The 16,880-nt window shown below is 37.0% G+C and overlaps 1 protein-coding gene across 2 annotated transcripts in view; it reads right to left on the reverse strand.

Moving 5' to 3' along the window:
- Positions 1 to 16,880, reverse strand: part of ARHGAP21 (Rho GTPase activating protein 21) — a 124,909-nt gene that overhangs the window by 39,558 nt on the left and 68,471 nt on the right. For both annotated transcript variants that reach the window (XM_082313205.1, XM_082313204.1), the window contains 3 exons: positions 12,329 to 12,421; positions 8,317 to 8,395; positions 2,611 to 2,665 (listed from right to left, as the gene is read on the reverse strand). In XM_082313205.1, the coding sequence (XP_082169331.1) occupies positions 2,611 to 2,665; positions 8,317 to 8,395; positions 12,329 to 12,421 (227 nt within the window). The remainder of the gene's footprint in view (positions 1 to 2,610; positions 2,666 to 8,316; positions 8,396 to 12,328; positions 12,422 to 16,880) is intronic.

Here is a 16,880-nt window from a genome sequence, read left to right on the forward strand (position 1 = left end):
CTTATATGAGCTGTACTTCATTCAGGAATAAGAATTCGCTCTAAGGTTTATATTTTATTTAGACCTAAGATTTCCAGAAAAGCTAATACGGCATTAATCAAAGATAAAAATAGAAAAACAAAACAAAACAAAAAGTATGCAATTTCTCAGCTGAAAACAAAAAGTTACTGTCTTTTCACAGGGAGTGAAAGGAATAACATTCTATGCTGTTACTCTGAAAATATTTTAAACATGAGTGTTCAGCTTTGAGTAGAACAAAGTTCTTCACCAAATCTTGTCATGAGAAGAGTAGATCCTAACATCTAAAGGCTGAAGATTAATAATCACCTTCTTCAGAGGAACTGCATAGATTTTTTCATTTGACTGAAGCTACAGTGGTGCACTGTGTCTCAAAATACTGGTAACTGTTAGTTTAGAAGCGATAAGGTTTTTCCTCCTCTAAAAGGGAGAAAACTACAGGCCATAACTGATGACTTCTGTTGTACGATGCGATTCATTTCTGTCATCTGTACCTTCACATGTTGCAACTCTGCCAAAGACTGACACCCGAAAACATGTACACTAAAATACAGACTGTGACAGAACCACATGAGCAAACTGCAGCAATCAGAAGTCTTTTCCAATGTGCCCGAGTACACGCAACGCTCAGTCTTGCAGACTACAGAAAACATCTGTCTCTTCACGGGTCTCCTCTGGCAGATGCTATGTGGAACAGATAGTCCTCTAGACAAGCCCACTTTTACCTGAACAAACGCATCACAGCAAACAGGAGCATGAATGCCTCCACGTTACATCCTAACCACGTATCAACCCAACACAACAGCATGTAAAGAACTGTGAGAAGGAACTCATACAAGCTATAGAGGCAACGCAAAGCATTTTTTGCAACATTATGATTCCACCTCTTAAACCTAATCCTCCTTCTATCTTCAAAAGACAAGCGTGGAATACACAACTCTACCACATCTTACAACTGAAAAGAAACTTTTTTTTAATGACACCCAGAAAGTATTCCCACACATATCTCAATTTTTTTTCCAGAACTCCCACAGGCAGATATTTTTTCCTCTTTCCTTTGCTCCTCCATCTCCTCCAGGAGAATGACCTTGTTTTCTTTTTACTAATATCCTTCTCTATCTAGCCCAAAGGCAAGATCTGTCTTCTTCCTCTGCCCCCGTTATCTCACTCCTTGATATAACGAGTTAAATTCCAATCAATTGTTTTTCATCTGTACTTCATGTGAAGCTTCATGTTTCATCAGCAGAGGGAAGAGGTGCCTAAGAGCTTCTTGCCCAGCCAAATACAAAGGTTTAACTTTAACCCTACAAATCCTGCCTTGACCAGATCCTTAGATAGTTATGGCTACAAGACTGCATTAGATGCATATGGCCATTCAGATTATTTAAAAGTTAGAACTACTCCTGCATTTCTACATATTCACAGTTCCAATTAAACAAACAAACAATCCCCCCCCCCCCCCCCCCCAAACCCAACCCACAACCAAAAAAACCCTCCAAACCCAACCCGGCTTTTCCCTCCCACTTATTCATGCAAGCAAAACTCACCCCTGCCCCCAACATTCTCTATATTGGATTACTGAAATATTTCTTTATCAAATATTCTCAAAATATCACTTCTATTCTAATAATCTTGGCTTGTTGGCCTAACTGGCTGAGTTCCTATACTAGCCTCTATTTTAACCTTCAGCTCAAAACAGAGTTTCTTGGTTTTTTTCTTTACCCATTAATTTGTCCTTTAACACTGGAAAACAGCTACTGAACCCCACAGATTTTTCTTAACTGTTATTTAAAGTCAAGTCTTATTATTTCTGTGTGCATTAGAAAATACAGTTTTCTAACTACTAACCAGAAAGGCTACCCTGCTTGTCACCCTCTCCTTTCCTCTACTTCCAACTTAAAATAAACTAGAGCATATCAATACATTAGGTGTTTTTCTAATACTTCACAATATGCACTTACACATCAGATTTTATTCACAGCTCTTTCGGACTTAGAGACACTAAATGGGAGATGAATTATCTTGCTATCTATGCAGGACCTCAGTTCAAATTGAGAACATATAGGCACTAGTGTAACAAAATATTTACAGCAGTTACAATTAAAAAATTTGGCAATAACCTTCAGCACATTCACCACCTTGGTTCTTTCCTGGAAATCCACTGACAATTAGTGAGTTATTAACAAAAGCTAATTTTAAGCGCCATATGTTACTTTTTAAATTCAAATTCAGTAATGATTCCCAACTTCTTTAGAATTAGACAACCTAGTTAAAGAAAGCAATCCAATTCATAAATTCTAACATAAGGAAACTAATCCAAAATATAGTAAAAATACAAACACTATTCTAAGATATTTTTTTTTTTAAGCAAGATGCTAGAAATATCATGTGAAGAAGGTATTCTCCCCTGTATTTGGATTCCTCTGAAATTTCAGGGATGGCAAGCAAGTAGGAAAGTATCTAAGGAGTGACAGAGAGGTAAATATTAACTCTAACTATTTACTCGTAGCACAGTTCAAAGACTTTGTAACCAACAGCAAGACATTTTTCTTTATTCAACATACTGTTGGAATATAAGCTTCATAAACATACCAATTGAAGGATGTCCTCGTCTTTTGGCATAACACTAAGCTCCAATATGCTGTCACTGAAAGAAATAGGAAAAAAAAACACTGCACATGAACTTTTGGATAACATTTTCAATTCTTGTTACAAAGATTATCCATTAACTTCCATAGACCAAAACCATTCAAAAACTCCCACTCAGCTGTTCTGTCAAAATTACTTTACACAACAGAAATAAACACTGATTTCCATTAGAATCTTAGCAAATAAGAGTAGAACAGAAATCTGACTGAAGAGTACATCTGTATTCCCAGCAAAACACGCTGTCTTTGTCAGTTTTGCTTCTTCCCCGCCCCTCAAGTCCTAAGGTACATTCGTTGTTTGGAGCTTCGCAGACGAAACAAGGTGGCAAATCTGTGAACACAAGTTAAAACATCTCTCTTTCTTCTGTTTGAAACTGAAGTCTGTTAGCACTCTTTAAATTGCTGGGGAAATGTCATCACCACCACATCATATGAAAAGTGGGGCGATAGCAAGGCAAGCATTGACTTAGACCTTTCTGCTCCCATCACCTCCTAGCAGAATCAACTTATTTAGTCAGTCAGATGACATCTGAAATATGAATGAAAAACACTTGCTGTTTGTAAGTGCTGAGTTTGTCAGTCTAAATTGCTGAAACCAAAAGCAGCAGCAGTATAAAGATCCAGCAATCCGGACAGCTCAATCGATATAATTTAAATACAGGCAAAATCAGGACAATGAATGTACAATGTATCAGTTATCCAGAGTCAAATATTGTAAGACAGTGAAACCCACAGTTATTATCTACCAGAAAAAAAACAGTATTTTCACAAGCAAGAGAGAAGTATATGCTTGTAACATTGGATACAGAACAGCTGAATTCATTATCTCATCCAAGAGAGAGGAATATTCTGTTCACGTTCATTAAATGTAAAGTGGAACAGGTACAGAGAAGGGCTACAAGAGATGGCTTGTACTGACTATTTTAACTAGGCTCACAAAATAGAAAATGAAGATATTATCACTGTTATTCAGAAATCTCACATTACATGTCACAAGAAGAAAGGACATTTAAACAAATTGACGAATACCAGCACAAGAAAAAAAAGCATAAAACCTAACTGGATATATCGGACTAGAAATTAGCTTATCTGTACTGGACAGTACAACGCATTTGCTGAGAAAAGACAAAAACAGCACAGAGACGGGCCACCAACTTCAGGGCACACAGAACTATCTATGAAAGCACTGAGAAGAAGCTCAGTTTCTTATGTCTGCAGAAAGGAAAGTCATCTTCTCAAACATGTAAAGTGTGATTTATCAAGGTTTCTTATATGAAAAATGTTGTTATTTTGTGGTTCCTTTTCCATTTGTTAGCGACCGCAGACATAAGGTTGCATTCCAAAATAGAAGAGTAAGAGTATTTGGTTTCACAATCTTCTTAAACCATTATTCATTTTGGAAAAAAGTGTTCTCCAAGCAGCATAAATTACTTTAGTTTTAAAACAAAAGATCAGCAGTGATAGATTTAAGTTTTTCTTTTTAAAGTCTACACACAGATAGGAAAAAAGAAATCTTCAAAAGTCCTTTAAAGATTTTTCAGAATATTGAATTTTAAGAAACACAAAAGTATTGTGCATTTACAGTACTATGTCCCATTTTGACTGAATGCATAAACAGCAAAACTATTTAAAATGATTCTTTAAGAGCAGTGTCATCAAGAGCTGACTTTTGCCCAAACTCCTTTGTATGGAAATGAAACTATTTAGCAGTTGTAAAACAAAAAGAGAATATGAAAGAGATACCATAACTTCAGGCATTTCCAATAAAGTGTTCAGATTTCATTTCTATGTGAGGGTAGCACGTATGTGTAAATTGTATTACGCAACTTATTTTTTCGTAATAATCAATGCTTATTTGCCAGATGAAGACTTTGGAAGTCAAAAATATGACAAATAGCATTGTTCCTCTTCAAGTACTTTTAAAAAGGAAAGATTCCTACTTATAATTTGACACAGAACAAACTATTTTCTTAGACAAGTATTTTGTGCCTCCCCCCACCCCCACCCCCCCCCCCGCTTTTTTTTAAAGAAAGTTATTAAATTCATTTACACAATTTAACACCTTTTTTAGTAGCCATCCAAAAGAGGAAAGGGTTCCATTCAGGAACAATGTTTTGTACATAATTCAAATAACTACTTAACTATGCTATTCCACTTTGCCTGCAGAACCTTCTGGAAACAATTTGGATCTTCCTATTTTAAATTTTGTGAAGTGCTCTCAGAATGTTTTTCAGTTCTCCTATCAGAAACAAAATGTATTAAGGAATACTTTTGGTGTATTGTACTATATAATGTGCATGTAAATTATGAATTAGAAAGTGTAAATAAGAACCACCACACAGAAAGTAGCAGTTTACACTAAAATATTAGACACAGTATTGTGAATTCTCAAAGATATCCATCACACAAATGACTTTCATTACACATTTTGAGAGTCACATTTAAATTTATTGACTCAAAGTCAAACTAAAGCACTGTCATCATAAAGACTTTTTGTATCTTTTGATACATTATTTTGTATTAATGCAACAAATTCAGCAGCAAAACTCTGTACATTTCAGAGTAATCCCAACGCTTCCAAGAATTTACAAAAAGAAACAAGCATTGACTTAATCATTCAAATTCCCCACAGTTTAAAAAAAAAAAAAAAAAAAAATGTTGGGAATCAGAATCTGTTTCTTGTTTTATTTAGAGCCATAAATAATTTATGGAGTTTACATTAGTAATCAACACATCTCCAAGCTCATTGTGTAAACAGATGAGAATAAATTCTTAATGGACCAAACTAACAACTATTGGTGAAGAGTAGGAAACCTAGACTTAAAAGTGATCTCATGACTAATCTTACAGGACATAGTTATTTCTAGCAACTCTTTTGAGGCATGCCCTTCACCTTCCAGAGGAAATAATCAGTGTAAATTCAGCTTTGCTATCTCCAACCAGAGCAAAATAGATAATGTTCTAGATGCAGCCTGAAACTTTTCCGAGAACAATACAAAACATGCCTGAATTATATCCCATCCATAAGTCCCACTGGAATTTATGGGGATCATTTCATTTAAGGCAGCTAAGTTCTGATGTCTGCAGCATTATATATTGAGGACTGACAGCTACAACTGAACAACTTTCTAGAAAAATAATGAGCAGCTATGGAAACAGAGCTGCAGGAGTAATGTAATTCAAAAACCTCTAAGTCCAAACTGAGTTTCATGGCAAAACAGCTGAACAGTGAGTGTGGAGGGGAACGTTTTCTTTAGAGGTAAGAGAGGATAAATTGTATTGTATCCTTAAAAATTGTTCTGTAGATGATCAGAAAATTGCAAAAGAATAAGCATTTACAGCCAGCAATATGTTTGAAAGGGTAAAAACAGTAATTAAAATTTCTAGAAAACCATCACACAACATACTGAGACTATAAAACTTTTAGTCATGAATAAAGGAGATTTCAACTGACAACTTAGCCTTTCAAAAGGCCTTTCAGCATGTTGCTTGAACAAAACCTACTGAAGAAACCGAGGTGTGCTAGATGAAAGATTAGCTAAGACACAAAACAGAGCAAGAACTGTGTCAGTGGCTATTTTTAATATGAAGAATTTAAGTACATTCAACAGTGAACTTGTGCAAGACCAACCTGTAAAGAACTATTTAATCAAGTGATGCAGATAAAACCTTTGGTTCAGCAAGTTCCTAAACTAGGGATTTCTGGAAAGCGAGCTAGTATTATTTCACCAAGTATCACTCTACACTTCCAGTGTTTTCATAGTTGTCTCCTAAGAATCCCTTACTGGATATTATCAGAGAGGATACGGACATAAACAGACCATCAGTCTGACCCATGATGGCTATGCTGATGCAAGAACGGCATGCTAAAGCAAGAAGCATACACCATAATGTATTTTACTTGCTGTGAAATGGCAGCACAAGAAATAAAATATTTTATGTGCAGAACAAACTGTTCTGAGCTCAAACCCACTGTTTTCAAGCAAAGAATGAGAGAGTTCATTCTTTAGTCATATGAGAAGCGTTGTCTGTAAGCTACAAGGAAGATACACCTAATCTGGAGTCTGAGCTCTCTTTATGGATCAGAATATTGATCTGTTTATCTTAACAGGTTCAGCTGAAGACTTCCAAATGGTTATATGTTCTGTATAAAACACTCAAAGATACACATGACCTTTGTTATGATCTTCTGTGATGTACACATCTGGCTCAAGACAACAAATTGTTCTCCTCTCCTAACTAACAATAGCATCCCTTCATCTTCTGTGCACTCATGGAAATTAGGGGGACAGATGCAGCAGCGCGCTATACCGTTCCTGGTTGCACTAGATAATCACTGATAAGGCCTTGTTCAGGTGTCCCTAGTTTATCCACAGTGGGTTGCATTCTGCTGGGACGGTTCACTACCTACACTCATGGGGCTCAAAATAAAACTTTACTCACAGGCAGACCTAGAGTTAAGAATCTCTGACCATGTAGGCCACTGGAAGATCTGATTGGTCTCTCTCTTTTTTGGATTAAGATTAGAGATTTCATTGACTGATGTACCTGTTGGGCGTGTAAAGTAATGACCTGTGTCTTGGGTATACATTATTGTACAATATTACTGTCTGTACAAATACCAAATGAAAAAACAATACGTGTCTAGTGTTATCTCCAGTAAAGGTTATAAAAAAAGATAGACTCCATCTTTCCAGCTCTTGTATAGAAACTACTAATGACACAAAATGCATTTCAGTCTACCTTGCCTGTCATACCTTTGAACACAGAGTTTTGTTGTTTCAAAAAAAAGAACCTGGGATGTATGTATTTTGAATGAAATCTGGAATAAAGACTCCACTGAAACAGGAAGATCAAGATCTTATTTTTCCTACTTCTAACTGTAATCATAACTAAGTCTTAATGCATGAAGATTCACTAAAACTACAACGTGACATGCGAGATGCATTTAGAAAACATTTATTCCATGCTGATCATAATACATCTTTTTTCCATATAACTCATTATTATATTGGAAACTTGTTGCTATAGAACAGAAATTGACACCAAGAAAACTGTAAAAATGGAGGCAGATATGAGATGCGAAAACAAGTATCTAGATTCATGTATGGACATGATTTAACAAGCCCTTGTGAGTTGCAGGAGCAGTAAATATTACCATTTCCTCAACTCTGTGCAAGGTTCATAACTTACTACAAAATAGAGGAAAGCCAAGATGTACTGCAGATGTTTTGCAGGTGTGGACAGAATAAATTTTTTCCTTTACCAGATGTGCTGATTTCTAGTTATCAGATCTCAAAAGCAAGGTAGATTTTTCTGATTTGCTTTTTAAATTGACACGTGTGTGGTGTATGTATACCTAATCTGCCTATTTTAAGTTCAGACAAACTTCCTCTATAGCACTTGGTGTTATTTGCTAACAAGGGACAAATACTGACATAAAAGGACTGTGGCACAATTCAGCACACCCATTCTCAAACCCTTGTCAGCATTTAGTAAATGCATGACAACAGAAATAGTAAAACTGAGTGTGTATTAAGGAAAATTTAAAAATACAACGACTTTTTCAGAACCACCATAAGTGGTCATTTCCTGCTTAGTATAAAAAAAAAAAATAAGTGTGGCACATAATTAAATACTAGTGTCTTACCTGTTCTGTATTAAAGCAATGACTTGAGAATATGTCTTCCCAATAACACTTTCTCCATTGACTTTTATAATTCTGTCACCTGTAAAGGGAAAGTTACACCTTAAATTGGTTTGTCTAGACTTTGTTTTGGTCATTTTTATTTTGTACTTCTGTACCTCACAATAATCAAGATCACCAATATGTTAAATTCAAGGTTAGTCATCTTTAAAAATTAAAAAGGAGGAAAATAAAAGATGTACAATACAACTACATGTAACCATATACAGGATGCCAAGTTCCTACTCTTTTCTCAGAACATTTTCAGATGTGGTATGTTATTCTAAGCTTCCAAATGAATCACCTAGTAGAAAGAAAACCACAAGGAGGTGTAAGCTATACCAGAGGCTCACTTGAGTACCCCACCTTCAAAATAAAGCTTTTGATGTATCGTAACACGTACTGATAACTCTGTTCAATTCTTAAGTGAATTATAAGTAGACATTTCATTCCAGCACTTAACCTCAAAACAAAACCAAACTTTGATTCAGAACACTGCCAGGTGTAGCTGTACACTTCTCCTTTAATAGCAGCAAATACTGCAATTTTTTACTTCTTCCTTCTGAGAAATGAAGAACAAATATTCTGAAAGGCTCCAGTTTCCTCCTTCCTCAGCATAATCTGGGTTGTTTCCAAGACATTACTGTCTCTTGAATGCATCTTGGACAGTGTAATGGATTATTTCTTATCCATATAGATCAATCTTTAGACCTAACATGACTTTTATCAAATTTCTCCAAAGAGTTTGTTGCACCTTCCTCATTAAGAGCTTCATATACTCTCATAAATGAAGTGGCAAATATATCATGTAGAGCTACTTTCAGCTTTTGATGAAAAACCCATCCCATTCCTTCACCAAAAATGGTCTTTACATCATCTCTGATCAGAAGAGCAGAAAGGTATCTTGCATTTACTAATGAGGAGAAAATGGTCTAAAGGATTACAGGTAGGGAGCTTTGGAAAGCTGCTGGAGAAAGAACAACTGAAAGAAAGGACCCATGCAAAGTGATCCATGGCTTTTTGAGAATGGCTTTTTCAACACTGCTTTAGAAACTGAAAGCCCTTTTTGTGTTTCTGGCGTGATCAAGTTAAAGCAAGGAAAAAGCTGTTAACTCTGAATACTCAGCCTGGCTTGGTGGCAATAACACTCTAAATGTTTGTGCTCTGTGGAGGTTCCCTATACAGACCCCAGGGATTTCCAGACTTAGCAAACCACATGGATCTGCTGACTGTTTTTAATTTGGTCTGCACACACGATGTAACACCATGCAAAAAAATTTGTGCAGTGTTTTCAACTTCATAAAAGTTTATATATGCCCTTTTATCATCTACTTATCGCCCTTCTCCTCACCTGAAAGAACTCTCAGAGTTTTGTCTCTTCCTTCCTAAGCGATGAAAGAAAGCTTGGTGGCAACATTTAACGGCTGCTAGTGATCCACATGACCGATAGGCATCTGTGATGGATGGCAAACCCTATCCCACTGTTGCACATACCTTACATAATTAGGCTGAGAAACTGGACTTTCATGAAAATAAAGTTAATTGAAACGCTCAGTATCACACCGAAATAAATCTTTTCAAAAGGCTGCAGGAAAAAGAAATGCTATAGCTTGTGCCAAGAAATATTCTTCTTTACAAGCTCTGAACCCTGTCCTGCTAGGTCATATGGCAAGACTTCCTCAGAACACACGAGATCCTTCTCTGGAACGTAAAACTGGCTTTTTTCCAGGCTGTTTCAGAACTTGCCCCCAGATGTCAATCTTTACTCAATATTCCCACTACAACCTGTAATTAGGAATATCTTTAAAGTAGGTCATATCATCTTATCTATTCTTGTGCAGTTTTTATTTTTCAAAGAAAAAGACTAGGTTACATACAGCAGTGAAACAAGTCTACTTGAAGCATGTGTTCAACAAACCTGTCAAAAAACTCAGGTGGGACACACTGCAGAACTGCATGAAAGAAGTGGGCACAGGCAACTCTGCAAAATACAACTGTGCTCCGTTTCAGGTACATATAAAGGGGAAGGCCAGTGCCTGTAGGGCAAAAGAGGGTATAGAAGCATGAAGGCTTTTTCTAATAGCTCTCCATCAATCTGGTGGCCCATTAAATACCTTTGATCAAACTAAAAATTAATCTGAACGCACTTAAACGATCTCCCTTTCCACACACATTTTAGTTCTTTATATTCTTGCATATATATAAATGACAGCATGAAGATCAAGACATGGGAAATGAGGATCTGTTTTGGCTATCTGTATTTCAGTATTTCTAAAATACTTACGTTTGGAACTCATAGATAGGTTCTTTTTTAATGAAATTTCTCGGCAGTTAAATAAGGGAAGTATGATCTTTCTAACTCTAACAAAGATAATTTTATTATGTATATTGTAACCTATTCCTCAAATTTGCAAGAGTATTCCACGCTTTCTGGTGAGTAGCAGCCAGGTAGGCTCCTGAAACAGAGCTCATTGATTCTGGGTAACGAAGCTTGGGCTGACACCGTCAGTCTTACAAAGGACCCCGCAGCAGTGAAGTAAGAATTGACAAACAAACCTAACCACCTAAATTCCTATTATGTTTTTGAATATTTTCTTTCCATTAGTGTGACCATAAAACAAAGCCAAGTTGAATTAAAAAAAAAAAAAAAAAAAAAGTCAAAATACAGTTGATTCTACAAAACAAGAAATGTATATAGTTGCTTAACCTCTGATACAGGTATCTACCTTGCTGATCATTCCCTGAGTGTTTTATAATATAATTTCAAGATAGAGATATAGTAATATATTTCACCCTTAGGTTTTAAACAAGAAATAGTGGCATGACCTAATTAGATATAACTGCTATCAGCAGTGTGTTTAAGAACATCATTCTGGTAATTTAAAAATGTATTTTCTCATTTATTTTCTGTTCTTTATTCTGGGCTCCTAAAAATCTCTTCTACACCTAAAAATAAAATATTCTCTATGAATTTAATCTCTTTCAATTTGGCAAACACTGAACAGAGTAGAAATTAACATGGCTCCTCTGTAGAACTTCAACATATGCTGCGCTTTATCAAGCCAAAACATTTCTTTGTATAATAGCATTAAAATAATGCCAAAGTAGGTCTTCCCTGAATAACTACTTAAGGAGGAGTTAAAAAAGAAAAATGCCTTATGCTGTACAAGTAGGATCTAGTACTGTTTTGAAATTGCGATCATCCTAGAAGCTTTGCATTTCTTTAGGAAGAAACATACAAAAATTATTCTATTCCAGTCAAATGCATGTATGTAACTGTTTTCAAAAGAAAATATCAACACAAACACAATCCTTTCATAGAACATATGTTTTGCCATATTTTTGAGAACAGAAACCTGTGTTTGTAGTGGTATCCATCTACATAACTTATTGTTTTAACACTTTTAAGACTTCCCATCCTATCGTAGCTTTTTCTTCCTTTGACATTTAAGTAAAGGTGTGACAAAGTACCTGGCAATTCACAAAAAAAACATGCTTTCTGCTCTCCGGTTTGATTAAATCAAACAACTGAACAAAATTTGGTAAGAGACAGACTTGGACTGTTTCCATTTAATTTAAAGGAGGTGGAATAATCTAAAGGACAAAAACCTGAACGTTTTGAGGTCATCAATTTGTCACAGAGTGCAGAAATAGGAGCTTACAGGTGTCATTTTCCTCCCTTTTCTCTTTCTCCTAATATATTTTATCATATACCTGTTCCTACTTTTTTAAAGATAATAATACAAAAAGACTAAGACTTTAATGCCTTAATATATTTTATATAGCACCTCCTGAGAGAACCCAACAGTGCTTTTGAGATGAAAAACACTGGAGATCAATTTGAAAGACAGCTTTCAAACTTCTGAAGGAAAAAACAAGGTTTAAATGGAAGACAGAACTACATGTAGGAACTTACATCGTATATATTTTACATCATGTACACAAACATACTATCTGTGTTATAGAAGAACAGTACCTGTGCACAGTCCAGCTTCAAAAGCAGGTCCACCCTCTTTAACTTGTTTAACGAATATGGTATCCATCGGCTCCAGTCTATTTCTTTGTTTTCCTGAGGAAGAAAAAGTATTTCTTAAAGGCATTTAATTACGCTGAATTACAATGTTTTTACTTTAAGAATGATTTTGAAATGTAATCCTGCCATGCTCATTATTACATTAAATACTCAAGTTCAATTTGGGGTGAGGGAAGGAAGAGAGACTACGAGTCCTAAAGACAGTGTTTCATTTGGCTACTCTACAGATCTTTCAGGTGTCTGGGGAAAAAAGAAAGGGGAGGGGTGTGGAGAGAGAGATGTATGTCAAACTTATACTTGTGAATACGTCCCAGTAAGTGGTATTTTTCAGGATCGTTTCATCATGTCATTGCTACTTCATCCTCATGCTGATGCCTACGCTATTCAGTAAGAATTGCCCCTTCCTCTTCTAGATTGCTATCCGACATAAGATATAAAGCCAGACAAACTGAGTAAGAATTAGTAGAGCAAACTGAAAAATAAAATTTAAAAATCTTTCCTTAGGAAAAAAAAAACCAAAACGTAACATTGATTTATAGTCCTCATGGAACTGTAACACTGATTTTCTAACAGTTTTTCAGATGCTCCAAGATGAAGTCTAAAGTTTTCTTAAAGATCAATCAAAATTCAAAAAGCAATGTATAATTCAAAGTAAATTATGTCTGCATGTGCTTTATGTATGCATATATACACAATACAAACATAGAAGTTAATCTACAGTAGCTGGAAACCCTAACACTTGTTTCTTCTTGCCTTCTCAGTATACACTTAATTTCTATGCTTCCAGAAACACAGGTACCTTGTGCTTTTACATGCATGCCACCAAATCTACGTAATTCTTATTTTAAGTAGCCATTCCTTCCAAATATCGGGGTGGGGGGGAGGGGTGGGGAGGTGGGTGCAGTAAAAAACAAATCAAACAAACAAAACCATCCAAAAAACCCCACACACAAACAAAACCACAACAAAAAAACCTCCACAGTTACATTGCAGGCTAAAATGTGGTCATGCTGTCCTGGGCTACATCTGTATGTAGCTGAAGTAAGTCTACAGCTTCTACACAGCTTCACTTGTGTAATTTTTATGCCAGCAAGCTAAAAACCACACAAACCCAAAAAACAAAAACCACACACACAAAAAAAAACAAAAAACAAAAAAAAAACCACAACACAAACAAAAATAAAATTTAAAACCAGAAGACTGCAGTGAACTTAACTTGTTCTACAGTGTTATTGGCCTCTCCTGACACCCCCGTCCTATATGGTGCAAAACATGAGCGCTCACAGCACCAGTGGCAGAACCTCAAAGGTTACAACCACACAAGCTTTTATGGTGCCAGTGCTGGCTTTAACAGCCTCGGTCCCTCCCAACTCCTATCACCAGTTACTACCCTTGTACCACACTCTTCGCTGGAGAAATATCACCCTTTGGAGGCTACATGATGAACCAGCCCCAGGAACTGACACGGATTGCAAAAAGCTGGGTCTGGGTTCTAGTTTACCAGGAAACCCTGGCATAGTGGAGTGGGTGGTATAAACTGCAGAAAAAACAGGAACAGCAGGAGAGAATAAAGGGATCGCTTACCACTGGCACTGCTGATAAAAGAAACACTCCTTGAAACTGGAGTACTGGTTCTAATCACTTCTTCACTGACTGATCTTTGATTTAGGCACAAATGGCACTGCTTCTAGAAGTACTTTTGCTACAGCTTTAAATATCCCAACCTGGCTGTGTTTAATAAGCCACAGCATTATTTACTGAATATAATTAAGGTGCCCCCCTTGCCCCTTTTTTGGTTCAGTTTCCATATGGGAAAAGCTCGTTATTTTAACAATTTTAATAAATTGCACAAAACCAGACTTCCCTCTGACTCCGATTTACATTTTTCAAACACAAGTTTTAGCCTAACGCCTTCATTCTGCAGACCCTCAGTGTCCTGCCATTTTACCACAACACAGTCGAACAAAATGGCTTACTCATATGGCTCTAAATGGCCTTCTCAAAATAACTCTAACTTTTTGATTATTCTCTACCAATCTAATTTGATAGAATCAGATAACTACTATATAGAAAGCAACTGAATTATAAATCAAGGAACTCCAGCTGGCAGCTCAGTCCCCAAATACTTTAAAATTTGATTAGCAGGACACAGCTACAAGACATACAAAATGCTCTTTGTGAACCAAAGCTGATATCTGCCATTTTTAATCTGCTGATTTAAATAGACACTGAACACATGATGGGTCTCATCCTTTAAGAGGCAGTAACATTTCAGCAAGCTTAGACAAGCTCCAGGAGTAATTTACCCAGATGCCATGAACAAAATGTTGTTTCAGCCACTTACAAGAGTGAAGTTGAAGCATGACCTTTTATAGGACCACCACACATCCTTCCCAGTGATGTCACTTAATCTTTTACTGAAGAGATTTACAATCCCATAAACAACAAGAAAAATAAAAATAATGCTGCTCCCATGGCACATTTCATTTATAACACTTAATATCTAATACTTCTAACCCAACACCAAGGGCCTACCTCAGCTTCCTTTACAAAATGCCCATCAAAAAATATTAGGGGCCTATTGCTAGTTTGCTTAACACTCAAATGCTACTTTATGCCTTGTCCATACCTGAACACACAAAGCAGAGGTCAAGCAGATAAGGTTACTCCCATTCAATATCCACCACAAAATCCCTTTAATACACTTCCCACTTCTGAGTTAGAGGGGAAAGCTATATCAATTTATGAAGACTGGAGACTGAAGGCTTCCCTGAACATCTGATTTCTGACCGACCTCTCAGTTACACCGCGAGGTTCTTTAACACTACAGGCACTCACTTCAGGTTTTCACAGCTGGTTTATGAACCAATTCACAAAGCTGATTATGCATTAAATTTGGTTCTTTGTCCTACATGCGGAAGGAGGCTATATCACACAGTCATTCTTCTTCCTAAAAAAGTGAACTACCACCCTAAAGTTAAGGATCAATTTAGGGGCAAAAAATCAGGATGAAAGGTTTAAAATGTTGTTTACATTTACAGGTTCATTTTATAGCTCAGTAATATCCAAACACAAGTAAAGAGGAGAAGAAAACCTAGGACTCCCAAGCTTTGGTAGATGAATACACGGTCTTCATTTCTCCTTGGTCTTTTACACACTTGGATACAAACCAAAACTTCTTTCCATCAGTAACATAAAAATGAACTTCCTTGAGTACATAGCCTCAAAGTGTATGTTTATATTTTGAGTTTGAAACTCAAGCAAAGCTAAACAATATTTTCTGACAGTAGGAGCTAACGATATTTTCTTCAGACCAGCTGAGGGGAAATAAATCTTTTAGATGTGCACTCAATCATTACAGAAATAAAATCCAAGTAAAACGGATAATCTAATAACTTACCTCATGTCTCAAAATTTAACAATCACTACACTTCAATTTAATTGTGCCTACATCTCCATTGGGTGCTGCCTGCACTCAATCATCAGGCAAAAGCAAGATGCTGTCCAAAATGTGAGCCTCAACTGCCCTCCTTCCGAAGTCCACCATCTAGAGCAGATTACCACAGTGGAATTCTTACACTGAGTTCTCCAGCTCTGCACTACATAGTGTCTGATCAGATTCACAATTTTCCTTTCTAATATCAAAAGGCCTAAATTTTTGGAGCATGCCAGTAATTCTTTACAAGGCGATACAGCAAAGAACAGTAAAGCAGCTCACATTACATGTCTGACAGACACGTAGCCTTATTGTACCCTTGCCAGGCACAGGTACAAATTGGGAGAGCAATTCTGGCTGGAGAGCAGCCCTGCAGAAAGGGATCCGGGGGTGCTGGTCGACAGCAGGCTCAGTATGAGTCAGCCAAGAGAGCAAACCGCATCCTGGGGTGCATCAAACCCAGTATAACTAGGCAGTCAAGAGAGGTGATTATCCTGCTGTACTCAGTGTTGGTGTGGCCTCACCTTGAGGTGGGGTGTGCAGTTCTGGCCCCCACATTTTATGAAGGATGTTAAGGTCCTTGAATGAACCCAGAGGAGGGCAACAAAGCTGGTGAAAGGGCTGGAAGGCATGTCCTATGAGGAGCAGCTGGTCTGGTTTGGAGAAGAGGAGGCTGAGGGGCGACCTCATTGCTCTCTACAGCTTCCTGAGGAGGGGAAATGGAGAGAGAGGTGCTGAGCTCTGCTCCCTGGTATCCAGTGATAGGACACACAGGAATGGTTCAAAGCCAAGTCACTGGAGGTTTAGGCTGGACAACTACCTGAAAGGAGCTTGTAGCGAGGTGGGTGTCAGTCTCTTTTCCCAAGTAAAAAGTGACAGGACAAGAAGAAATGGCTTCATGTTGCGCCAGGAGATGTTTAGATTGGATGTTAGGAAAAACTTCTTCACTGAAAGGGTTATCAAGCACTGGAACAGGCTGCCCAGGGAAGTCGTTGAGTCCCCATCCCTGGAGGTATTTAAAAGAAAGGCAGATGTGGTACTTAGGGACATGGTTTAGTG

This window comes from Platalea leucorodia, assembly GCF_965183815.1.
Source record: "Platalea leucorodia genome assembly, chromosome: 1".
Classification (NCBI taxonomy): Eukaryota; Metazoa; Chordata; class Aves; order Pelecaniformes; family Threskiornithidae; genus Platalea; species Platalea leucorodia.